At 33.9% G+C, this 26,298-nt stretch overlaps 1 protein-coding gene across 1 annotated transcript in view; it reads left to right on the plus strand.

The window, feature by feature from the left end:
* The first annotated feature begins 749 nt into the window (after positions 1 to 749).
* LOC144975327 (inner nuclear membrane protein Man1-like) overlaps positions 750 to 26,298 on the plus strand; it is a 30,538-nt gene continuing 4,989 nt past the window's right edge. Inside the window, exons 1-13 of the mRNA XM_078919300.1 lie at positions 750 to 1,000; positions 11,457 to 12,208; positions 12,526 to 12,569; positions 13,953 to 14,031; positions 16,358 to 16,452; positions 17,119 to 17,183; positions 17,820 to 17,962; positions 19,277 to 19,378; positions 20,592 to 20,697; positions 21,496 to 21,616; positions 22,416 to 22,452; positions 24,364 to 24,448; positions 26,046 to 26,230. Of these exons, the coding sequence (XP_078775426.1) occupies positions 786 to 1,000; positions 11,457 to 12,208; positions 12,526 to 12,569; positions 13,953 to 14,031; positions 16,358 to 16,452; positions 17,119 to 17,183; positions 17,820 to 17,962; positions 19,277 to 19,378; positions 20,592 to 20,697; positions 21,496 to 21,616; positions 22,416 to 22,452; positions 24,364 to 24,448; positions 26,046 to 26,230 (2,029 nt within the window). The 5' untranslated portion in view covers positions 750 to 785. The remainder of the gene's footprint in view (positions 1,001 to 11,456; positions 12,209 to 12,525; positions 12,570 to 13,952; positions 14,032 to 16,357; positions 16,453 to 17,118; positions 17,184 to 17,819; positions 17,963 to 19,276; positions 19,379 to 20,591; positions 20,698 to 21,495; positions 21,617 to 22,415; positions 22,453 to 24,363; positions 24,449 to 26,045; positions 26,231 to 26,298) is intronic.

The raw sequence follows: 26,298 nt of genomic DNA on the forward strand, positions 1-26,298 counted from the left end.
GAGTAAAAGTAAATAATTATCAAATATAAAAAATGTTAAATGTCGTTCAAATTTTTCAAGTCACTAGGAATGGTGTCAACGTGTTTAAGCTGAAAATTAAGAATTTGCTTGCCAAGGGAGTACAAAAAAAATAAAAATAAATGAATGAAAAAAAAAGATTGAAAGAAAGAAAATATTATGCCTAGAAAGGAGCTTGAACACCTCATCCACCCCACCGCGGTTAGTTACGCTATGCTAAATGAGCGGGCCACCTCGCGTTCTCGCGCTCAGTCAAACAGTTTAGCCCGTATAATTCTAATCTCTTCCGGTGGACTGAAAACACAGTTCCTTTATTTATTGCTTTTGATTGTTATTGTTTTTATCATTTTTTTCTTCTTCACTTTTCTCTTAGTTTCAATTATTCGTTTACTTTTCTCGCGGAGGGGAAGGGAAAGGGTAATATTATTACAAAGCCTTTAAAATAAAAAAAAAAAAAAAAAAAAGCAAAAAACAAAACAAAACAAAAACAGCAACAAAACCAAACAAGTACTCAATAATAGAATAAATAAAAACTCGCCTCTTCAACATAAAGAAACAGTTCCATAAAGGAAAATACGGTTTTACGCTGGAAAGTCAAAATCTTGGTCTCCCGAGCCAAAACTGGCCAGTTTGGCCAGGGAAACAAGATTTTGGACTGAGTCTCCCAACTACCGAGCTCGGAAATGACCCCGGAAGCAGCATTTTCGAACTCTGACCTATGAAGTGAGCAGTGCTTCTTACCTCCTCTCTAATCTAACTTAGGAAATATGGCGGACTTATCTGACTCGGAGCTTGTTGCAGAACTCAATAGTCTTGGAGAGAATTTGTCGTTGCCTTTGAAACCAAAACAAAGGCCGATTTTAGTTAAAAAATTGAACCACCTTCGCGTCCGACAGAGAAAACAAAACGAGACCGCTAAGACTCAAAACAGCAAGCGGCCAACTTCGACTTCACAAGTGACACAATCACAAGGTTCAAGCCGGTGAGTTCAGGCTGAGGAGTTCAGGCTGAGGGAGGGAGTAAACATGTCCAACCAAAGGCAGAATATTTATTGTTTTTATTGTTGTTGTCGAGACGAATTCATTTTTAGTCTGTGTATGCCTTCAGTTCACGATTTCCCATTTACCCACCCAGTGTGTTGCGACACAGAAGTCTGTAGAAGAAGACCACGACTCAGTGACTCGTTTTACTTTAGACTTTTTTTACTTTTAGAATTAGAATTTGGCTGTCATTGGTCATTCCCAGACCCAGACACCTGTCTGGGAATAACCAATTTTCGTTATTCGCAGACACATGTAACAATAACAAGTTGGCAGAAAGATTTTATGCATAATTCCAAACTAGGTGTGAAATATATACCTAATTATTCTGAAAAAAATGCAAGTGGTTATTTGTGTCCCAAAACAGTCAATATCAAGATAGGCAGTTTAGTGAGCAGCAGCAGTGGCAGTCAAATTTTGACCCAACTCGCCCATAGGAAAGTTGTGACTGGAAATTGCCGTTCGCGTTTTGGGGGTTCAATTAAAGATGCATAACTTCGTTATAAAGAGGAATCTTGCAGATATTTTGGTAGGCTGTCATTATTCCCAGACGCCTGTCTGGGGATAATAAAAATTCGTTATCCCCAGACAGGTGTCTGGGGATAACCAATTTTTGTTATCCCCAGACACCTGTCTGAGGATACTATCCCCAGACGCATGTAGCAAGTGGGCAGAAAGATTTTATGCAAAATGCCAAACTAGGCGTGAAAAATACCAAATATTCTGGAAAAAATACTAGTGGTTGTGTCCCAAAACAGTTAATATATCAAGTGATATTTAACACAAGATGAAAGTAAATAGTGATCAAATGTCAAATCTAGCTCTTTTAAAAATTTTTTTTAAAGCAAATGGATCAATGAAATTTTTGTTACTTTGATCTGAAAACGTCAAGCTGGCAATTCGACTTTTTATTTTCAACCAGGAAGAAAGTTGTTAATCATCAAATCTGTTCATAGTCCACCAACCATTTAAATTTTCATTACCAACCTACCTGTTAACTTTATTGATCATCTCTTGTTTCTATAATTTGCTCATTCTGGCCACAATTTTGGGGACGACACCGGGAATAATTTTTATGTCGCGGACGAATTCCTATGCCATGGTGTTGTTCGCCCCAAAGCCCAAAACCCACACCTGTTATTTTCCTGTCTGCTTCGCACAAGATAATACAATTTAGTATCACACGTCCACAAACTAGATCCAACAACATATTTTTATTCGAATCAGAGATGAAAATAACTACCAAAACAAGGAAGCAAAAATGGTGGAAATATGAATTTAAAATATTCCGATAGCGGTGTGGATAGGCAGCTCAGTGGGTAAGGCCACCTTTCATTTTACTCCTTTTAGCTGCACAGATTCGACCCAGTCGCGACCGCCCCCCCCCCCCCCCCCCCTCACTCATTTTTTTTTTTTTTACTTTTATTTCTTTCTTCCCAATTGATTTTCATTGTTTTCACTTTTGTTCCGAGTTCCGAGCAAGAGTTTTTTTTTAATCAGTTGAATTTTTTATTTCTCCAATAATATTATTTCATTATTTAATTTGCTCTAGATCTATTATTGTTTTTTTTTTTTTTTTTTTTGGTCAATGATAATAATAATAATAATAATAATAATAATAATAATAATAATAATTGTAATATTTGTTATTATTATTACTATTACCATTATAATCATTATTATATTATTATCAATAATAGTATTATTTTTATTATTAATACTCTTATTATCATACTATTACTATTATTATTATTATTATTATTATTATTATTATTATTATTATTATTATTATTGTTAACACTATTCCCTGCTCCGAGGGAAATCTCTCTTTTTCTTTTTTTTTTTATATATTTTGACCTAAACCTTAGAGTTTTTTGTTTGCTAAACCTTTATGTAAATGTTCCGTTTCTGAGCACGAATTTCTTAAATTGTTTTTATTTTTAAAACAATTATTGTTTTTTTTTCTCCTCTATCTGACCATTTGGTCGCTCTCTGAATATTTCTGTTTGTTTGCTTTTTAATTATTTATTCTTTTTAGACACTATTTGAGATCGGAGTGGGGACGAATATATTTGCTAGAAACTAGAAAAAAACAAGAGAGAGAGAGAGAGAGAGAGAGAGAGAGAGAGAGAGTTAAATAATAAAAAAAAGAGGTGGGGGGAGGATGGATGGGACATTTATCCCTTTCAACGTTCTGTAAAAAGAAGACGGAATTCAAAACAAAAAAAAAAGTGACGTTACTAGGATTCGAACCCACAACGTCGATTATGGTCAAACTTCCAGGGCAGACGACTAAACCATTCGGCCATCACACCCACTTCGAAGTCGACGCATATTGTGTATATGTAGTAACAACTGATTTTAATGTTGGTTAATTTTATGTTTTTATAGATATTTTATTAACTTTCCTTATTTCTATGTGCATCTGGAAACATTCCATATTCTGGAATGTGGATAATTGTTTAAAAGAGCGGAGTTTCAAATATGCGTCTGGGGATAATGAAAATTCGTTATCCCCAGACAGGTGTCTGGGGATAACAAATTTTTATTATCCCCAGACAGGTGTCTGGGGATAATCACAGCGATTTTGGTATCATTATTTTCGTCTTTCAATTTCCTTTTAAATGGTGCCAATTAAGGAAAAATCCATTAATAATTCCAGAAGTTATATGACGTTAAAATTTGGCAATTTTCAAATGCATTTATTTTTTTATTTACCGCGTGTGTTTTAAAATTTAAACGCTTGTTTTTAGAATAACATCTAAACTTTATTCATGCCAAATTTCAGGGCTCTATATCGATGCGCAGACACCTTTTAACTCTGCGCCGAAATGCCTTGTTTACATTATCTTCTCATCATGGCTGCCGGGCGATATCGATATTTTAAATTTAGTTATGTATGATGTTAAATTTAGTCCATAATATTTTCAGTACTATTATTTACTATGTTTTTATTTTGAATACATAATTTCCAACTTTATTTATAGGCATTTTATAGTTTTTGTTTTAAAAGTTCGTATATTTCTTCTCTTTGTGAAATCCGATATTAAAAATAATGATATCGATATTTAAAAAAAAAACAATTGTTTTAATTTTATTTTATTTTACTTTGCCATCAAGTCATCAAGTTTCTTTCCCATATGTTTAGATATCTTTTTGTATCCATATTCTAAAGGCCTTAGCCTTAATAATTATTATGGTAAGAAGTTCTATTAGTTTTGACACCCCCATACATTGAGAGAGAAGGGGGGCGGGGATAAAATTATATTAATTGTCAGTTCAAATGATGTAATAGCAATAAACCCAAAGTGGTTCAGCAGAATTTTTTAAAGTATTAAAAGCCAGAACTTTCCTTCTAATTATAATAGGGAATCTGTTTCAATTTATTTGAACCTTTTCAATCTACCATTTTATTTATATGCAATTAAATTGCCATAGGTAAAAATAAACTCATTATGTCATTACACAACATGTAATCTTTTCATTTAAAATTACTCTCAAACCCTTTTTTATTCTCTCTATGTATTAATTAAAAGAGGGTAATTATTTGCAATTGTTTCAGTGAGATATTGGAGATAAATCCAAAAGTGATAGAGCAAATTGTTTCTTACGTCTAGCCGAGTTTTTGATTATGTAACATTTGCGACATATTATGTAATAATGTGTTAATTTGAAATGTTTATCTTCCTCTTTATTAATTTATATGCATTGTCCTCGATAAGACGAACATTTTGGTATACAATATATGATAAGAACTCCATATTGACTGTTTTAACCATTTTTTATTAACATCACGCGTTTTCGGTCACAACTTTGCAATGGTAATTTTGGGGTAAAAATCGGTCTGAAATTTCAGACTTTGAACTGCCGTAACTACATTTCTAATCAAGATAGAAACAAAATTCAAACTGTTTTGTAATCTGTGTTGCCAGCTGTTTCATATGACATTGGTTTCAAGTGTGTGAGGTACATTTAGAATTTCTATTAAACTCCCTAATCAAGATCGCTGTGATTATCCCCAGACACCTGTCTGGGGATAATAAAAATTTGTTATCCCCAGACACCTGTCTGGGGATAACGAATTTTCATTATCCCCAGACGCATATTTGAAACTCCGCTCTTTTAAACAATTATCCACATTCCAGAATATGGAATGTTTCCAGATGCACATAGAAATAAGGAAAGTTAATAAAATATCTATAAAAACATAAAATTAACCATTAAAATCAGTTGTTACTACATATACACAATATGCGTCGACTTCGAAGTGGGTGTCATGGCCGAATGGTTTAGTCGTCTGCCCTGGAAGTTTGACCATAATCGACGTTGTGGGTTCGAATCCTGGTAACGTCACTTTTTTTTTTTTTTTAAAAATTCCGTCTTCTTTTTACAGAACGTTGAAAGGGATAAATGTCCCATCCATCCTCCCCCCACCTCTTTTTTTTATTATTCAACTCTCTCTCTCTCTCTCTCTCTCTCTCTCTCTCTCTCTCTCTCTCTCTCTCTCTCTCTCTCTTGTTTTTTTCTAGTTTCTAGCAAATATATTCGTCCCCACTCCGATCTCAAATAGTGTCTAAAAAGAATAAATAATTAAAAAGCAAACAAACAGAAATATTCAGAGAGCGACCAAATGGTCAGATAGAGGAGAGAAAAAAACAATAATTGTTTTAAAAATAAAAACAATTTAAGAAATTCATGCTCAGAAACGGAACATTTACATAAAGGTTTAGCAAACAAAAAACTCTAAGGTTTAGGTCAAAATATAAAAAAAAAAGAAAAAGAGAGATTTCCCTCGGAGCAGGGAATAGTGTTAACAATAATAATAATAATAATAATAATAATAATAATAATAATAATAACAATTATAATAATAATAATAATAATAATAATAATAATAATAATAGTAATAGTATGATAATAATAATAATAGTAATAGTATGATAATAAGAGTATTAATAATAATACTAATACTATTATTGATAATAATATAATAATGATTATGATGGTAATAGTAATAATAATAACAAATATTACAATTATTATTATTATTATTATTATTATTATTATTATTATTATTATTATTATTATTATTATTATCATTGACCAAAACAAAAAAAAAACAATAATAGATCTAGAGCAAATTAAATAATGAAATAATATTATCGGAGAAATAAAAAATTCAACTGATTAAAAAAAAACTCTTGCTCGGAACTCGGAACAAAAGTGAAAACAATGAAAATCAATTGGGAAGAAAGGAAGAAAAGTTAAAAAAAAAAGAACTGAGTGGGGGGGGGGGGGGGGGGTCGCGACTGGGTCGAATCTGTGCAGCTAAAAGGAGTAAAATGAAAGGTGGCCTTACCCACTGAGCTGCCTATCCACACCGCTATCGGAATATTTTAAATTCATATATGAGCTAAACATATTTCCACCATTTTTGCTTCCTTGTTTTGGTAGTTATTTTCATCTCTGATTCGAATAAAAATATGTTGTTGGATCTAGTTTTGTGGACGTGTGATACTAAATTGTATTGTCTTGTGCGAAGCAGACAGGAAAATAACAGGTGTGGGTTTTGGGCTTTGGGCGCGAACAACACCATGGCCTAGGAATTCGTCTGCGACATAAAAATTATTCCCGGTCGTCCCCAAAATTGTGGCCAGAATGAGCAAATTATAGAAACAAGAGATGATCAATAAAGTTAACAGGTAGGTTGGTAATGAAAATTTAAATGGTTGGTGGACTATGAACAGATTTGATGATTAACAACTTTCTTCCTGGTTGAAAATAAAAAGTCGAATTGCCAGTTTGACGTTTTCAGATCAAAGTAACAAAAGAAATTTCATTGATCCATTTGCTTTAAAATATTTTTTTTAAAAAGAGCTGGATTTGACATTTGATCACTATTTACCTTCATCTTGTGTTAAATATCACTTGATATATTAACTGTTTTGGGACACAACCACTAGTATTTTTTCCAGAATATTTGGTATTTTTCACGCCTAGTTTGGCATTTTGCATAAAATCTTTCTGCCCACTTGCTACATGCGTCTGGGGATAGTATCCTCAGACAGGTGTCTGGGGATAACGAATTTTTATTATCCCCAGACAGGTGTCTGGGAATAATGACAGCCTATCAAGATATTTACAAGATGAAAGTAAATATCTATCTTAGTGATCAAATGTCAAATCTAGGTTTGTTTTTTTTTTTAAAGTAATGGATCAATGAAATTTCTTTTGTCACTTTGAACTGAAAACGTCAAACTGGCAATTGCCTTTTTATTTTCAACCAGGAACAAAGTTGTTAATCATCAAATCTGTTCATAGTATAGTCCACCGACATTAAAACTTTCACTACTTACCTACCTGTTAACTTTATTGAACATCTTTTGTTTCTATAACTTGTTCATTCTGGCCACAATTTTGGGGATATTGATGATGGCCGGGAATTTGTTTATTTCGCAGACGAATTCCTAGGCCAAAAAGAAAGAAAAAAAAAACCCCACCAAAACTAAAAACCTCTTCTTTTTTTTTGAGCGAGTCTGTTCTTTTCTCCTTTCTTGTTTGGACTTTTACGTGTCTGAGCATGAATTTCTAAAACTTTTTCTTTTTTTAAATATGGAGGATGGATGGGACATTTATTCCTTGCAACGCTCTGTAAAAAGACGGAATAAATTTTTTTTAAAAAGTGGTGGAGCCAGGATTCGAACCCACAACGTCGATTCTGACAAGCCCTCCAGGGCAAACGACTTAATCATTCGGCCATGACACCCACTTGAAAATCACGCATATTGTGAATATGTAGTAACGACTGATTTATTGTTGGTTTCTTTTATGTTTTTATAGATATTTTATTATAACTTTGCTTATTTCTATGTACATTTCGAAACATTCCATATTCTGGAATGTGGATAATTGTTTAAAAGAGCAGAGATTAAAAAATGTGTCTGGGAATACGAAAATTGGTTATTCCCAGACACCTGTCTGGGGATAACCAATTTTCGTTATTGGCAGACCCTGTCTGGGAATAATCACAGCGTTAGAATTTAGACTAGAGTTAGAGCCTAGACATAGGCTTAGGTAGGGCCTACTTATTTTCTAGTTATAGTATAGAGACGTCTATGAGATGTATGAGATGAGTCTTTGAGATGTAACTTCACTTTTAAAGTTCAAGGTCCATCCAGATATTTAGGTTGAACCAACGAGTCAATCAATGTACTTGTCAGTTTGAAAACTTACATAATATAAGTGTAAGTTAATATGAAAGTTCAGACTGAGAAGCCTAAAAAACATTAACTTTAGGCTTCTCAATTCTCAATCTGAACTTATACTTAGCCTAAGCCTAAAGTTACAGCGAGTCACAAAGAGTGAGAGGGCAGAAGAGAGAGAGGGGAAAGTAGTAGAGTTAGTGAATGTGATAGTGACTATTATTTATTAGGCTAAGGCTATGACTAAGAGTAAGAAAGGCTGATTATAAGTCAATTCTAAGGAGGCCAATACAGGAGGAGTTGTGCCATTTGCATTGTCATTGATCAGTGGATGATTGATACCAATTTGGCTATGATTGCTAAAAAAGATTGCTTCCATTAGATGGTTCATATCTGAGGATATGACCAAACACCTGGTTGTGTCCCTCGTACTATCAAAATTGGATTATTGTAATGGTCTGTTGTTTGGCGTTTTGCAATATAAACTGAGACGTCTTCAGATTATCCAAAACAGCGCTGCTGGACTAGTAATCGTGAAAGAGAATCTTTGATTTGTCTATTTTTAACCGTTCGCTTAAAACATATGTTTTGATTTTAGTAGTTGATATGAGAAACAAGATAGGTCTGGTTTGTGTTGTGTATGTGAATGAGTATGTTTCAGCCAAAGTAATTTGTAGTTTAAGCGGAGTCTGGTGTCTCGGAATTATAGTGCTATATAAGTTTTCAGCATTATTATTATTATTTTGATCATGATTGACATAGTAGAGTAGCCTGTCGTTATTGCCAGACATTCAAGTCTGTCAATAACGATGAACGATTGGATTATTGCCAGACATTGCCTTACAATAACAAAAGGTCAGGCTTTTTATTATTGCCAGACACATTGGCAGAAAAAATTTATGCAAAATGCCAAACTAGGCATCGGAAATACCAAATAATCTGAAAAAATGCCAGTTGTAATTTGTGTCCCAAATCAGTTAATATCAAGTGTTATATAACACAAGATGAAAGTAACATAGTGCTCAAATGTCAGATCCCAACTTTAAAAAAAAGCAAATGGCATCAATTAAATGTAAGTTTTTGACTATTTGAAATGAAAAATGTCAAAGTGGCAATTCCACCTTTTTTTCTTCGAGTTAATCAGCAAATCGGTTCATAGTCCATATTAGATCTCATAAAATAACTATGTTTTTATTTATATTAGGCTTAAAAAGTAAGACTCTCTATAGATTAATCATAACAAAGTACTTTAAAAGTTGAACGACCCGCGTCTATATTTAATTTTTAAGTCTATCAGATCTTTTATGCCGTTGTGATTCTCCTCGATCCCTAAGATCCAGAAATCAACTCCTTCGTGTACCTAAAAAGGCTCGAAAGCATTTTCTGATAGGGCATTTTCTCCCTGGTGTTGTCCATTCCTGTGTCATCTAGCAGACGGTCAAATCTGCCTGCCTCTGTTTCTGGTTCTTTCAAGTGGTTCCCATAGCACAAAACTGCTTGTGTCTCCAGCAGTGCCCCGCAAGTCTGTCTTCAAAGTCACTGGGGGGAGGTCACCATAGAGCTCTTCATTTGACTTGTGCTCTTTCCATACGTTGAAGACCATAGGCAGCATACGAGTGTAGCAGCCGTCCAGTTTCTTCTCAATGGCTTTTGTTAGAGTCCATGTCGCTGCTCCATATAGAAGCACTGACTCTACCGTAGCCAGGAACAGTCTCTTCTTTATTTCCTTGTGTGTATATAATTAGTCCATAATATCTGAGTAGTGTAATTGTTTTGTGTAGCATGTATGATTTCCCCTCTTGTCAATGTGTGCCTATAGCTGCGGCAAAGCGGGATTGTCTCACCTTTCCAACTGGGTGGAGTTCCTGGCCTCCCATAGTGGGCAGGGAGGTTCTCACTGTGTCCTCTATCCCCCTATATATCTGTTTTCCAACTTGCTTTCTGTCTTTGTCTTGGAATGAGATTACTTGGTTTTGTCCTGTTCCTGGCTGAGAGGGAAACAGTCGAACGTATAGTTAGTTTTGGGAGATGGTATTTATTTTCCTTATAAATCATCTCTCTGTTATGTAATGTATTATGTTTTGTTTACATATTATATATGATATGTAAACTTTTGAGTGTATTCCTCTGAGTAGGGGCCTGTGCTTATGTCTGCATGAGACTTTTAGGTGATCTCAAACTAAGTACTTTGATAGTGTACTCTTGAAATCTAGATCTGTTTCCTATTTGAACCAATTCCCCTTTGTCTTACCTTTTCTTGAGTGCTTGAATTGTAATTCTAGAACTTTTTACTATCCCATTTTCTTCCCCTTTACTGGCGCTGATATGACCTTAATGTGTTTCAAGCGCCGTTTAACCCTTTAAAACAAGCAAACAATTAAGTTTCTAAAACGAGGCCAAGCAATATTGTATGACTAAATATGTCACCTTATTGGTTATCAATTCTCTCCACTCTTTTGTACAAAAATACTAGAAAATAATATTTACTTATGTGGCCATTTTGATAAGATATCTGTGAAAATGAAAAAAAAATTTTTTAATGTATATTAATAAAAGTCACTCTATTCCTGTTGCTTCATATTCATAACCAGTGAGTGATCCGTTACAATGACAAATGACAGTATCTTGTAGTTGTAGCAATTTTAAAGGTTTTTATTATTGTTTTCATTGCTCTTGTCATTTTAGAAAAAATAATTTGATATGTGTCTAATATTCAATAGGTATCTTGATTAGGGAAATTATGAAAAATGACATAATGCTCATCACAATCTTGGTTGTAATTGAAGAGTATGAGAGATTACCCGTTCTGGAAAAATGCACAATTTCCTTGCTAAGGTCAAGATTGCTGTCTCACAGACATGTCGGCAACAGCTAATCTCAAGTAGACTGCAGTCTTCTGCGGATTATAAACTTATGAATTTAATATCTATCTTGTTCTTTGTTTGTTTCTTTAAATTATTTATAAAATTTATTTATGTATTCATCTATTTTTTGACAGACTTATGTTCAGTCAGAGACAGAGAGAGGTTAAATAAAGAAAACGTTTGACATTCTAATCACTAATAGAGAATGTCTTGAGACAATTACATCATTTGCAATCTCTCTGTTTTCTCTGTGGAACTCATTTTCATTTATGTAAAGTTTTGCAAACTGACATATGTTCTTTCCTGATCTATAGTTATTTCACTGTTTGCAGGTATAGACCAAGTAATAGCACATCATCCCGCAGAACAGAACCGGCAAAGCTAGATTCTCTCAGTTCTGATGACAGTGATTTGGAACCAATTCCTGACATCCAGCCAATAAATTTGGAGGACAGTCCAAGCTTATCCCTTAGGTCCTCTGGAAGAACCAGAAGCAATCAATTATCAGACAGTGTTCTCCGCACACTACGGAGAAGAACTGGAGATAATCGAACAAATGATATTTTAGAGCACAGTCCTGCTAGTAAGAAAAGAGGAGTAAAATCATCTGTCGACAATGGAAACACCAGAGCTTTTCCATCGCCAGCCAGGTCCAAATTGTATCCAGATTTGTCAACACTGTCATCTTTTGTGCAGAACCGAAGTGAGGATAATTTCGAATCATCCGACTCAGATGGTGAACAGGGTTCGTCGTACTATGTGGAAAATAAATCCATGAATACTTCGTTTGCTTCACACATAGGTGATAAATCTCTCATTGGCAATCATCATGATCGTAGCAGCTATTTACCATCTTCAAGTAACTCTTCACCATCTTTAGATTCTCCCTTCTCCCATAGCCGCCTCCTTTACGGTGGAAAGCATCGTGAAAACAGAATCCAACCCTATAAGTCGCGTTTCTCAGACTTTCTTCCCAAGATACTTATAGGATTATTGGTGATTTTTTTCGCAGTCTTGTCAGTCACTTATATCGTCATACACAAGGACTACTTCTTCTCGTGGTTCTCAAATTCTGGAAACATGGGTGAGTTTGGAATGTTTTAAATCTTATGTTCTCTGTGATAGTTTTCTAATTAAAAAAACAATAATAACAAAAACTTTTTTAGATGTTCCCGAGATTTATGCATTTTTCAAGATATCTGAGTCAGTTTTTTAAGCCATGATAAGTCTTTTTTTTTTGTTTCTTTCAGCTCAACTCTCTAATTTCCTTTTAAAGTTATTTTAGAGATTATATATATATATATTTAAATCCGAAGCATTGTCATATGAAATGAAGAGTATTCAAAAATATGTAATTGATGTAGATGAGAGAGTGATAAATCTTCAATTTATATTCCTCAGGTTACAATGACAACTTGTTGATCTGTGAAAATGGATTGCACAAGGTGAGAATGTTATACTATATTAGGGATATGATGGTTCTGTATTCTTTCCTCACACCATTTTGCCCCTTTTCAGGGACATGAGGACAATTTTAGACAGACGGGCATGTTGTAATAATTGCAATTTTATTAGGGGTTTTTTTTTTGGGGGGGGGGGGGGGGGGGGCGGGGGGTTTAAAAAAGAATTTGTTCTTGTTATTGTTGGCTGAAGACAACAGCATTCAATTTTTCTATGTTAAAATCTTATTCCAAATTTTAGAATCGCCTCCAGGATTTTCATAATCATAATCAAAAGAATTGGAAGTTTATACATCCAAGTACAAGTTTACAACACTTCTCTTGGCATTTTTCATATTATGCTCATTTTGTAGTTTCTAGTTCCACAGTAATAGAAGTACTTTGTTATTTTATCTTCTATTTTTGGCTATATGAATAAATTTCTTTAATTTGATTTAACGTACAGTCTGCAGCATCAGACAATATCCAATGATTACATGTATTATAGCCAATGGCATGTCACTTTATATATATAACCACTCAGTATGAGTTATGTCATTGTACTGTGAGACAGAAGACACTTCTCCCATAGTGGGCAGGGGGTACATACTGTGTCTTCTATCCCCTTATAACTTTTCCAACATGCATTCTGTCTTTGTCTTGGAATGAGATTACTTGGTTTTATCCTGGCCCTGGTCGGAGTCCTAGCTCGGAGGGAAACAGTCAAATGCATAGTTTTTGTTTTGGGAGATGATGTTTTTTTCCTTGTAAATCATCTCTCTGTTATGTATTATTATATTTGTTATTTTCAATTTATAATGTAAGCATTTGAGTGTATTCCTCTTTGTTGGATTTTGTGCTTGTGTCCGGATGAGACTTATTGGTGATCTCAAACTAAGTACATTGGTGGTATGCTCTTGGAATCTACATCTGATCCCTATTTGTTCCTAGTTCCCCTATGTCTTACTTTTTCTTGGGTGCTTTAATTGTAATTCTATAACTTTTTACTATCCCATTTTCTTCCTTTTTACTGGGGCTGATATAACCTAAATGTGTTGGAAGCGCCATAAAACCCTTAAAAACAAAAACGGAAGACAATTCCATTTTTTTCCTTGGGCAAGATTAAACCACCCAATTTGCTCATATCTAGGACAACATGGGTGAATCCTGTTGACATCAGATGTTTGTTTGATGGATTATCTACACCTCTTCATGGAATGCCCAAGTGATGGTAGCTAACAATGCCGTTGAAGGGTGTAATTTAAAAAAAAAAAAATTGGTGTGTTTAAATTTTTATTTTCTTTTCATGTAACTATACATTTTAACTTTAATATAAAGACTCAATTGATATCAATGTTATTTATTTATTTCCTTTTTTTTTTCCCCAAGGATTGTTTTGAACGCCCTGAAATACAAAAAGCTGTACACTATGTCAGCAACCTTTATGAAGAGCTTAGTGTGAAGAAAGGTAAGCTTATTCATAAAACTTTTATGAATTATTAGCTAAACATTTCATTAGATTGAGAATGATACAGCGTCGACATTTTTGCATTTATTGGTAAATAAGCTTTCGTATCGTTCTCAAGTTGAAAATATGAAGAGCAAAAATATAAGAAATATTTTATTGTATTGTAAAATAGGAAAACATAAATTTTGAAGTTCCAACACTTATACAGATGTAATTCAAATGTTGCAGATTCAAATGTTTTTCTCATTAGATTGTTTTTGGGTTTTTTTCGTCACCAGAATTTTAGCAGAAAACTAAGGAAAATGTTATTCAGTAAAGATGCCAGCATTTCAGTATGATGATTTATGTAGTCAAGAAGATACGAATATTTCATCGCAGTTTTAAAAAAAGAAGCAAATATCTGAAATTGAAAATATGACATTTTTTTTCTATCCAGCATTTATAACGTTTTATTTTTTGCCTTTGCATGATTATCTAATTTCTCTCTATCTTTCTCTCTCTCTCTCTCTCTCTCTCTCTCTCTCTCTCTCTCTCTCTCTCTCTCTCTCTCTCTCTCTCTCTCTGTCTTCGCCCCCTCTTTCTCTCATGATGTCATCATATGATGTTTATTTATTAATAATTTTGTAGCAATCGGATAGCGCTTTGAACTCTCAGGGTAGGCTGCTTTATTGATATTATCCTTCGGATTATTCTTTTTATGATATGCATTTTGAATTCATAGCCACAAATATTATGGAGAATAAATACAAATTGAAGTAATAAAAGTACTTAAGTCACATTTTCATGATTTTTAGCTAATCAGTGATAAACTTACACCTCAGTTCACTCAACACTTTTGTTCATGATAAACACAAAGTCCCCTATCTCAATACTGCAATTTTATTTTTTATATTCGAGAGAGAGAGGAGAGTGAGTGAGTTAGTAAGTAGGAGTGAAATATCTGTTCAATGTTATATTTATCATTTAACGTTATAACAAGTGTAACTAAATGACAAATTGCCATATTTATGGACAATAAAGATCTATTATTATTATTATTATTATTATTATTATTATTATTATTATTGTTATTATTATTAAAGCCTAATCCAAATTTTAACCTATTTTTTCAAAACTAAAAAATTAAGCTTTGATATAGTGCAATATCCACTAAACGTGCTCAAAGCGCTTACCAAAGAGTCCCTGACCAACAGCAACATTAAACATGGTAGAATGAGACGTGACACCCGTTTGGTGATATTACAATTTTTTCCGACAGAGACAACATTGTTAACGGTCAGGTACTCATTTTACACCTGAGTACGATGAGAGAATGTGAGTAGAGAGCTTTTCCAAGGACTAACTATGCGTAGGGTGAGGCTCGAACCTAGGACCTTCCAATCCAAAAGCGAAAGTGTCATAGAATACCACATAGCCGCACCACATAGCGGCTATTAAGCTTAACTGCTGGTCAAAATTACTTCGCGATGGTGGTGAACGAATCGGCGGTCTCAAGAAGTGGGTGAGAGAGGGATCTAGAAATGACTTTGGGTTTGAAACGAATATTTTTGTGTTCGTGGATAGCTCACACGGTAGAGCCACGCTCTCACCTGCCAGGCGGAGTTGTCGTACCAATAAGGTCGCAGGTTCAAACCCCACCACCGCCGCGAAAATTTTTATTCTCTATTGTCTTCTGGCACTTTTCTACTCACTTCATATCTTGTTGTTACCAACATAAGTGCCTGCTCCACTCACTTTTCTGAATTAAAAAATTCACCCCATACACCGGAGCATACTCAATGTCTCAATCGTTTCTATGTTATATGTTTGTGATGAGAATATTGGCTATTAAGCTTAACTGCTGGTCAAAATTACTTCGCGATGGTGGTGAACGAATCGGCGGTCTCAAGAAGTGGGTGAGAGAGGGATCTAGAAATGACTTTGGGTTTGAAACGAATATTTTTGTGTTCGTGGATAGCTCACACGGTAGATCCACGCTCTCACCTGCCAGGCGGAGTTGTCGTACCAATAAGGTCGCAGGTTCAAACCCCACCACCGCCGCGAAAATTTTTATTCTCTATTGTCTTCTGGCACTTTTCTACTCACTTCATATCTTGTTGTTCACATAGCCGCAACTAACTTTCTGTGACTTGAGTACATTTAGCACTTGGCTCTTCCATTTTAACATATCAAAACAACTTGAGGTTTGTATTTCTTATGATTTTAATCCTCTATGTTCACTATTTAGTGTCCAATTCATCCCAACATAATACCGTTTTGACACAATTGGTTACATTTATGATTCTTTTTTTTTTTTTTTTCTCTCTCTTTCTTCTGGCTATTTCAGGCAGGGTATTATGTGAACTAGATGCAACAGGAACTGACCGAATCAGCGCATCCATTTTGAGAATGAAGTTAAAGAGTGCTTCATTGTCTGATACAGTATGTTTGTTAACTGATAATATGTTTGTTTTTATGATTCCGGTCATTTACCATAATTTTTATTAGTAAAATTGATCCAATGTTTATTCTCGTCTTATATATTATATATTTTTAGAAATTTTAAGCTAAGTTAAATTTGTTTTCAGTAAATGTATGGTTCAGCTAAACTCATCATTAGCCCTTTCCCTTCTTCGACACAAAGATAGCCCAAGATCTTTTTTTTTTTTCTTGTGTGTGTGTGAGTGTGTTTTGTTCTTTTGTTCATTTTTTTTTTTAAAGTTTAATTTTGATTTAAACCATTTGATATCTAGTTATTTGTGGTTTTATTTTATGTAGCGGTTCTTTGACATAAACAAATTTTGATTTTCCCTCTAAAATTCAGATTTTTTAACCGACATTTTTGAGAAAAGAGGATAAAATATTACTTTTTTATTTTTAAAGACATCATGAAACAATGTTTTTGCAACATCTCATAAAATTATAAATTTTGAAGCGATATTTGATCTAAATGTAAGTAATGACAGAAATCATAAATTATCAGCTGATGCAGATTTATAGTTGCCCCTGGATAGTCTGCTGGAATTATGTCCTGCCCACTGACATCATCTTCTAGATTTATATTTGGATATTCACTTTGTTTTTTGGTTTGTTTTCCCTTTTCTACAGCAATCTTCCAGGCTTTTTGATTGCTGTGTTCAGCATATTTTAGTCAACCCGCATTGGAATATCAAGTGAGTTGTATTATTATATATTTTTATTTGTATACATGATATAATATTTTCATGGATCCTCACGAACTGTGTGACTTGATGCACTTTCACATAAACATTTCTTTTGGGTGTCATATTTGGATTTCTTTAAACTAGATTTCAGATTAAAATTCGAGGAAAAGTTATTTTACTCATAGATTGATGAATATATGTCCAAATATAGGCCTGCTACTCCCCATTTTGGTTGGAAATTCACACAATAATCATCATGTAATTCAAATTTTCCAGAGTTCTCTCGAATTTCGTTTTTGAAATGTTGGAAAGTTTGAAAATAGTACTAAACAGAACTAATTTGAAAGCATTTTAAAGTGACCTTTCATATAAATGAAGTTAAAAATATTTTTTTTTCTTCTTAAAATTCAGATTTTTTCACCCAAAATTTATATACCTCAATGGTTTCATGAATTTTCTATTTTTAGGATGTATGTCAGGGATGCTGTAATTGACTTATTATGGTAAACGCTGTTGTTAAATTGATGGAGAATTTCCCTTTTTTCCCCCTTTTTTTTCACATTTGCCTTAGGGTTAGTAAAAAGAAAAATCGAAACATTTTTAGATATTACAGTCCCAAACTTTCTTTAAAAAAATTGTCCCCAGAGTTTTCAGACAAGACGGTACCATAGCACAGGCTGTTGGAGAAGTGTCTTATTTTGAGTCATCTGTTGCGAATATGAGTTTTTGGTGCCGCCTAAGAAGATCTTTTGAAACTGTGATTTATGGACTTTTCCTCATTGGATTTGGTGAGTGCTTATTAACACTCTTTTTTTTTTATTTTCAGTTATTATATTATAGATACATGTTCTGATTTTAAATATTTTCATCATCATCATCATTGCCTTTTTCACCCTGGGTCAGGGTATAGGCCACAGACAAAACAGTTTCCATCCTTCTCTATCCCGAGCTAACTTTTTTAATCTCGTTCCATGTTTTTTCACTTCTCTTTATCAAGTTTTACAAAACACACATATCAATCATACGTTTTCCCAAATATTGTTAAAGTAGATGCAATATTAGTTGTCCTTTGTTTTTTTTGGTTTTTTTTTTTTTGGGGGGGGGGGGGATGGGAGTGTTCCTTCCATTGTATTCTTTCTTTAGGTTCTTTTCATTCCATTGTATATTCTTTTGGACAAAGGTCCTAGACTTCCTAATGTTCAATCTGACCCTTTCCCCTTCATCCGTGTAGTTTTGAATCTTGAGGCCCATTGCTTTTGGCCAAGGACCTGTCTTTTTACTTTTTTGCTATGACTGTCAGGTGGATACCTTTTTTTTCATGAGAAATATATATATTTTTTCCCCCTCTTTTTTAATTTTTATTTATTTTCTGTAAATTTTCTCTGTAGTTTGTTACTGTCATTATTACTTAATTATTTCCAACCATCTTACTTTTTCTCATTTTATGAGTGTGTGTGTTTTTTGGGAATTTTTGTTGTTGTCGTTCTTTTTTTTTTTTTCGAGTGATTAGACTGCTCTTGTGATATACCTCTGGTTCCTGTTTTAGATAATCCTCTTTACATTACCTTTTCTGTTGGGATTGGTAAGTGCAAATTAGCTTTGGTTATTCTGGAATTTGATTTTTCACGATCTTTCCTTATATATATATATATATATATATATATTTTTTTTTTTTTTTTTTTTTTAAAAAACCCCCAAAAAACACCGTTTTGGGCAGCTGTCGTCAAGGCATTCCATTAAGGAATGTAGATAATCTGTCAGACAAATGTCTGATGTCAACAGGAATCACTCATGTTGTCCAAAGTAAGCAAATTTGGGTTAATCGTCTTGCTCAATGGAAAAAAAATAAAAGTCCCGGAAGAGGGACTGGAACCTGGGTCACTGTGCAACGCCTTAAGCACCCGGCCACTTTGCTTCCATCTTTCCTTTTACTGGCACTGAAGTGACCCAGACATATCATAAGCACTGTCAAACACATTAAAACAAAAACAAACAATTGGTATTTTTTGCACTTCATATATTTTTTTATAATCAATAGAATGTTGTTTGTTTTTTTTTCAACTTTATTCTTTGTTTATATTTATATATTTTTTTCTTTCCAGTAATTGCTTTGGCTGTCCTGTTGTCATTTTATGTAAAGTATCAAATCAAAGCAAATGAAAAAGAGCAAGCTGACGTATATCTGATGGTGGAGAAAATTATTGGTAGGTGTCTTCAGTTTCTATAGACTGATATTGTAATTAGATAGGGTCTTTTGTAATAATATTATACTTTTTAGAAAAATCCAGAACATCCTCAGCAATCTTTAAGACTTCAACACAAAGTTTTGTTTGTTCGTCTGTGGTAAATATCAAAACTTTTATTTCATTGCACTTTCCTAAAACTTACAGTTTAAGACTCGGCTATTCCAAATTACCTATTGTGCATTGCTGAAAAAAAAAAAAATGAGCTTTTATACAGCGCAATATCCATTAAATTTGCTCAAAGCGCGTTACTAAGGGTCCCTGACCACAGCAACGCATAACATGTTAGGCGATATTCCTTTTTTTTTTCCAGACAGAGACAACGCTTTTAACGGCCAGGTACTCATTTTACATCCGAGTACGGTGAGAGAATGTGAGTAAAGAGCCTTTTCCAAGGACTCAACTATGCGCCGAGTAAGGCTCAAAACCAGGAATTTTGATCCGAAAGTGAAGTGTCATACCACTAGACCACATAACCGCACTGATCTGTTTATAAGGTTTGGGAAATGTTAATTAGTATTGGATCAAGAACATTGTTTTTATGACTCACCTCCAACTCAAAAGATCCTAAAATACATTTTAAACATTTGATTTCTTCTCATACACTGGCATGTTATCACTATAAATGTGATTATTGCTGTTTACATGAGGCTGTGCGATTTGTGGCAAAAAATGTCCCACTATTAAGTTTTTGGGAAAAAATAAGAAAAGTATTCATTGTCATAAGTTTTTATTGGTTAAATAATGAAAAATATATTTGAAAATTGGTTATCTGGCACCAAAGATCAAAATTGTTCCAACACTCGCTTTCGGATCGGAAGGTCCTGGATTCGAGCTTTGCTCAGCGCATAGTTGAGCCCTTGGAAAGGGCTCTTTACTCATATTCTTTCACCGTACCCGGGTGTAAGATGAGTACATGGCTGATAGCAGGGTTGTCTCTGTCAAAGAAAAATATTGTAATATCGCCTAACAGGCGTCATGTCTCATCCTACATGTTAAGTGTTGCTGTTGGTCAGGGACCCCTTGTAATGCGCTTTGAGCACGTTTAGTGGATATTGCGCCATTTAAAATTTCAACTTTTAAAAAAATAGATGTTTTTATGTTTTTGTGTTTCTTAAATGTTTGTTACATCGTATATACATTCTTTTTTGTTGTTGTTTTTTTAAATGTCAAGAGTTTTTGCAAGATCATCATGAGCAGACTAAAGGAGAGGATGCAGATGAAGCTCCATATGTAGCTGTTCAGCATGTGCGTGATCAATTACTAGCACCTTCCAAGAGGTAATTGTACTATATCAATGTATATGTGTGTGTGACTAGATCCACATTCAAAGATTTATTGTTATTTTTTTTTTTATTTTTTTTTTTGTATTGCCTTTTTTGAAATTGTTTCAACTGAGGCAAATTATGTGTATTTTAGTTCTGAAACTATGATATTTTAATTCAAAGCGTTTGGTTCAAACTCGGATATTGATTGTCCACAAGCAGGGCGAGTTAGGGATATTCATCCATTGAGTGGTGAAGGTGGGTTACATAATAAAACACTGATATAAAGAACAACTCTAGATAGATAAAATTATACTTTATTTCGGGACAGGATGGGTGGGGGGATTGGGAGCAAGGTTATTGGACCAAATACTATTGGTTAACTCACTCAGCCCAAGAGACTTTTGGTACTTTTCATAATTGGAAAAAAATGTATTAAAATGAGTGTGTACATAGACAAGTTTTATTGAACTATCATTAACGTGCAAAAACTAAAAACATTAACTTTGATAGTACGGCAATAAATTGTCTCATAAAATATGTAATAGATAGGCATGGGGTAAAAGTAACCCGAGTAAACTACGGATATAGTCCGTGTTGGGGTTGAGTGAGTTAAAAGTATGCTTTGTTGTACAATTTGGACATTCTTTCATGATGATATAGTCCTGTAAAATTTGATTACAATACGAATATTTAGCATGTTATCAATATCAAATGAAGTTTCTACACAGAAATTATGTTTTCAGCCGAAATAGAATTATCATCATTCTTTATCACAGTTATTACTTAACCAATCTTTTCAAACTCGTGTAGGCGTCAATTGCAGAGAATCTGGGACAAAGCAGTGTCCTTTATTGCTGCCAATGAGTCTCGTATACGCCAGGAGACGAGGACAATCAGAGGAGAGGAATTTGATGTCTGGCACTGGCTTCAGGTAAATGTTGAGGTGTTTTTTTTTTGTTTTGTTTTTTCTCTCTGATGTTAACAATGAAAGGCAATAAAGTGTTTAGTGATGTAGATCCTCAATTATTATTTTAGGATGATTAGTACTCTAGATAAGTAAAGCCCATGCAGCCAAAGTTTATTCTGACTTATTTCTATTGCATTAAACAGACGTTAACAATTGCTTGCTACCTTTTAGATAGGTAGTTAGTCTACCTGTTTTTTTTCTACTAGATCAAATAGACATAGATACTCATTCGTTGCTCCGTTAACACTTTGGCGTAATCTTGGATCAATGTCAGTCTCTTTGTTAGTGATTTAAGTGCTATAAAAGTAAAGACCCTCATTCTCCCCCCCCCCCCCCCCCCCTACCCCCTTCCTCATTGTTTGGTTTTTAGGTTTATTTTATCATCATGCAGTCAATCTATTGATAATGGGATCAGAACATCTCATATAATGTGAATTTATTAATATTTATTTGATTATGTCTTTTAAATGTTCTTGAATGAAACATTGCTCTTTTTGATCCCAAGTATGTCATGAGTGAAATGGAAAATAAGAATTTAGGAATAGGCATGGTAGTATGAGAAATGTAAGTTCAAATTTATTTTTATTATTCTTTTTTATTTTTAAACATGGCACTGGGAAAAAAGTAGAGAGGGGAAAAGAGGGCGAAATCCGTTATTTATTATGTAAGCTACCTTCACTGTCATTGCTGTTTTTCATCTTCCATTTTTTTCATTATACCACTGATATTATAATAATTACAAACTTTTCTTGTTTGCTTCCAGCCTTCTCACAACAATGGTAAAATTTGGCAAGGACTGGGTAAGTCTTTATTTATATTTTAATGTCTTTTTATCAATAATTTTAATTTTGTATTGCCTGTAACATTATAACTACAATATAATGACATACATGCCGAATCTTACGAATTTTCGTAAGTTTACTACTACTATTACTACTACTACTACTACTACTACTACTACTACTACTACTACTACTACTACTACTGCTATAATAATGATGATGATGATGATGATGATAATAATAATATTGTGGTTGTTCGTTGATACACAATTTCAGAAATTATGAATTTCCTTGTCAAATTACTAAAAATTGACATTAAAATTACTAAATTTGAAGTTTTCAATTTGGCAAGTCTGTAATGCAAGAATTGTGACGTGATGGGGGGGGGGTTCTTGACTGATAGCAACGGTACCGAGATCGCGCCAGGATAAAGAAAAGATTTATTTTTTTCTGACCCCATGTCCACCCAGCAGTTCTGTTAGATCATAGTGAAATGTACATTGTGATTTACGATAGACTAGCAAGCAATTGGATTCAGTAGTCTGATGTCACGCCGCCTGGCAACGGCCGTCTTCATTCTAAACAAAGAAAATCATTACTTTTTATTCTTCATATTGGCTAGAACTTTTCATGTGCCTTGTGACCAGAATGTGTAAAAGTCAAAACATAATCAATTTATGTTTTTTTTTCCCTCTGGATATGCTTTTATGCTCACCGGGGAAATATTTCATACGGGCATCCGCCATTGTTCCGATAGTTTAGAGCCAGTGTTACTAAGTTACCGTGCATCATAAGGAAGGAAGTGACGTTACGACTGTTGAAGAATATTGCTATTTTTAGTTTCACACTTTAGATACTCTGATAAAATTGGGCTCCGTGAGGCTTTTGGTTTCTGAAGGACTACCTTGATGTGGTAAACGTGCAGTATAAGGAAATCTTCCACTGGTACAGATTTTATCAATCAATATTGAGTGAATGCGTTTATCACAGATCTGTCCCTTTGGTTGTGTTCAACATATTGAACACTATTAAGCACACATCTAAACTCTATTTTTAAAAGTTTTTCTACGAGTGAACAAAACTCGCAAAATCAAAAATCACAAAATTCATTTAAACTACAAACCACAACTCTGAGATACCAGTCCCAAGTGGATATCCTAGAAATTATTCTTTGTTCCCCAATCAGGGGACTGAATTTGGAGATTTTTTTTTTTTTTTTCTCTGCCAAATTTGGCCAAATTCAGATTTTAGATTCATATTTTAAAACTAAAATTGGGTTCGGGAAATTTTGAGATATTTTTTTGGTCTGAAATGGATAAGTGAGAAAATTTAATTTATTGCCATCTATTTTTTAGCTTTTTAGAGTGAAATGAAAGAAAATAGTGGTGAAAATCTTGCATTTTGATTAGACACCAGTTTTTCCCCTTTATTTTCGGATGTTATATATTTTTTGAGAATATACTGGCATTTAGTTTTTTATGTTTATTGTCTGTGGCATTTCTTTTCACTAAGTTTGCAATACAAGAGATTGGTTATATAAACGGAAAGGGTTTCTCTGTATTTAAACTTCAAAATTGCCCTGTCAGTTTGTAATTTTGATTTGTAAATTGATACCTAAGAAAATTTGTTTAGACTGAAGGGCTTGAGCTCATTTGTTCGCTGGTCCAGAATGTTAAGTTACTATCACAGAGGTTGCCCAAAATTAAAACAACTTTATGTTTAAGTTATTTTATACATTAAAAAAAAAAAACAGGTGAGGGGAATTTTTATCTCAAGGGGAGAAAGGCAGGGGTTTGTTTTTTCTTGTACTTTCTATCTGCACAATGCACAACTTTTCTTATTTCGATTGGTTGAAATATTAATGAGTGTGATATCAGGCTTATATTCCCTTATTCAATAGTTCCTCTTTTTTTTTTTTTTTCATTGTAGCCTTTGGGGAGAACAGCTCAGCTAATGAAGTGATGTACAGCCCATCTCCCTGTTTGAAGATCAGAAATATGTTCGATAGTGCAGTGTAAGAATTTATTTGTCTATTTTTTATATGATTTATACATACCTGCCAACCCTTCTGCTTTTGGTGGAATCATTCCTATTTTTATTCCGCCATTGTCTCTAAAATTCCGATTTTAAAAAATGATGGAGGTTCAAAAAGGTGATTGTTTTTTTTTTTAACGATTATCGACGGGGAGCTATATAGGAAAATGAATAGCACTCCTCCCCTTCACCATTCCATTACCTAACACAATAATTGATATGCAATTTGCCAGCTGTGCCAGAACACCACTGTCTTTGTGTGTTTGGTGGCAAAGCTGGTGGTCATTTTGATAGGGAATTATTATCCATCGGTGACAAATTCCTATTTTTTAGATCTCAAATTCCTATTTTCTGACGTTCTGATTCCACTTTTGGTATGTATAGAGTTGGTAGGTCTGATTTATATTTATCCACTTAGTCATGTCATCTCACTAGGCGTTTTTTAAGAATGTTTTTGTAACGACTCAGCTCAGACATAGTTTTTAAATGTGTTGTATTACCAATAATATTATTGTTAGTCTAGAAGTGACTAAGTTCATACGGAGATTTTCTGTATTTAACATAATTTTCTCATGGTGTTCCTCCTAAGAGACAAATAGTGCCTAAAAGTTCGCACATCCAGCATTCATACTCACAATCAACATATGCACAACACGTCGTGTGCAACTTTACATTCAAAGAACACCATCAAATTCACACACAGCCAAATAACTACAATTCATGTTACAGTGTTTTCATGTATGACAATGTTATTCTGTTTTCCACCTCCCACTCATTTTTTTTAAAAAGCAGACTTTTGCCTGAGTTTAAATTTTTCATGTGTTTGTTGTACATTTCCAATGAATAATATCTCGTAAGCTCATCTAAAATATCATTTATCAGTGTATTATGGATCCTGGGCTTAGACAACTTTTTAAATTTACCAGTGCTGATGGTGTTCCTCGGATCCATGGAAATCCGCGATTTTGGAGTCCAGAGGAGGAATTTCCTCCTTTTAAAAATTACATTTTCTCGAAACAGTGTGCTAGAAATGAGAGAGTGGATGTTTGGTGGAACACACAGGTGCAGTTTCCCACTCTCCAGAAGTTAGCTAGAGTATCAATGATAGATTTGTGTTCGTTCAGATGGAAAAATGACCAATGTCCATGATGGGGGGTGGGGGTGAAAAAAGTGCTTTAACAAATCATTAATACACCAACCTTGCCCATTTTTTTTAATATTAAAAGTAAAATGGCCCTTCTTTCACACAACAAAAATTGGGATCATTTCAAATTATTTACAGATGACTTTGGGACTTTCAAAGATTAAAATTGGATTTCTGAGTTTCTTGTAAAACGTGGTGGTCGTTTTTCCATTTGGCTCTTCATATATATTTATATAAGATTGTCATCATAATAGTCAGATTTACTCCCTTTATATTACTTGCATTATATCTTGTTGATTATGAATGGTAATTGTTGCTGTTGGCCTGGAGGCCTTTTAAAGCATTTTGAGCACATTATTGTGATCGTTAACATATAAAAAGCCCAAAGTAAGCTTCTAAAATACATTTAACCCAATTTGGTTTGATTTTACAGGGAATCTGAGGAAGACTGGGAGGATGGAGTTGTCGATGCCATCTTAGAGAAGTGTAGCAACATCCCTAGTATTTTGCATGTCTATGTGGACATCAACTCTGCAGAAGGATGTGTTTATTTAAAATGCTCCAGTTGTGAGGCTGCTGGAAAAGTCAGAAAGGCGCTTAACTCGTGGTGGTTTGATGGTGAGGAAACTAAAAGTTTTCTATTCCTGTCCCCTTTGTCATGCTTTTTCTTTGGTTCTTTAACCTCA

The sequence above is a fragment of the Berghia stephanieae genome, chromosome 6, assembly GCF_034508935.2.
Source record: "Berghia stephanieae isolate SIO BIC M18660-M18661 chromosome 6, UCSD_Bste_1.3, whole genome shotgun sequence".
In the NCBI taxonomy this organism is placed as follows: Eukaryota; Metazoa; Mollusca; class Gastropoda; order Nudibranchia; family Aeolidiidae; genus Berghia; species Berghia stephanieae.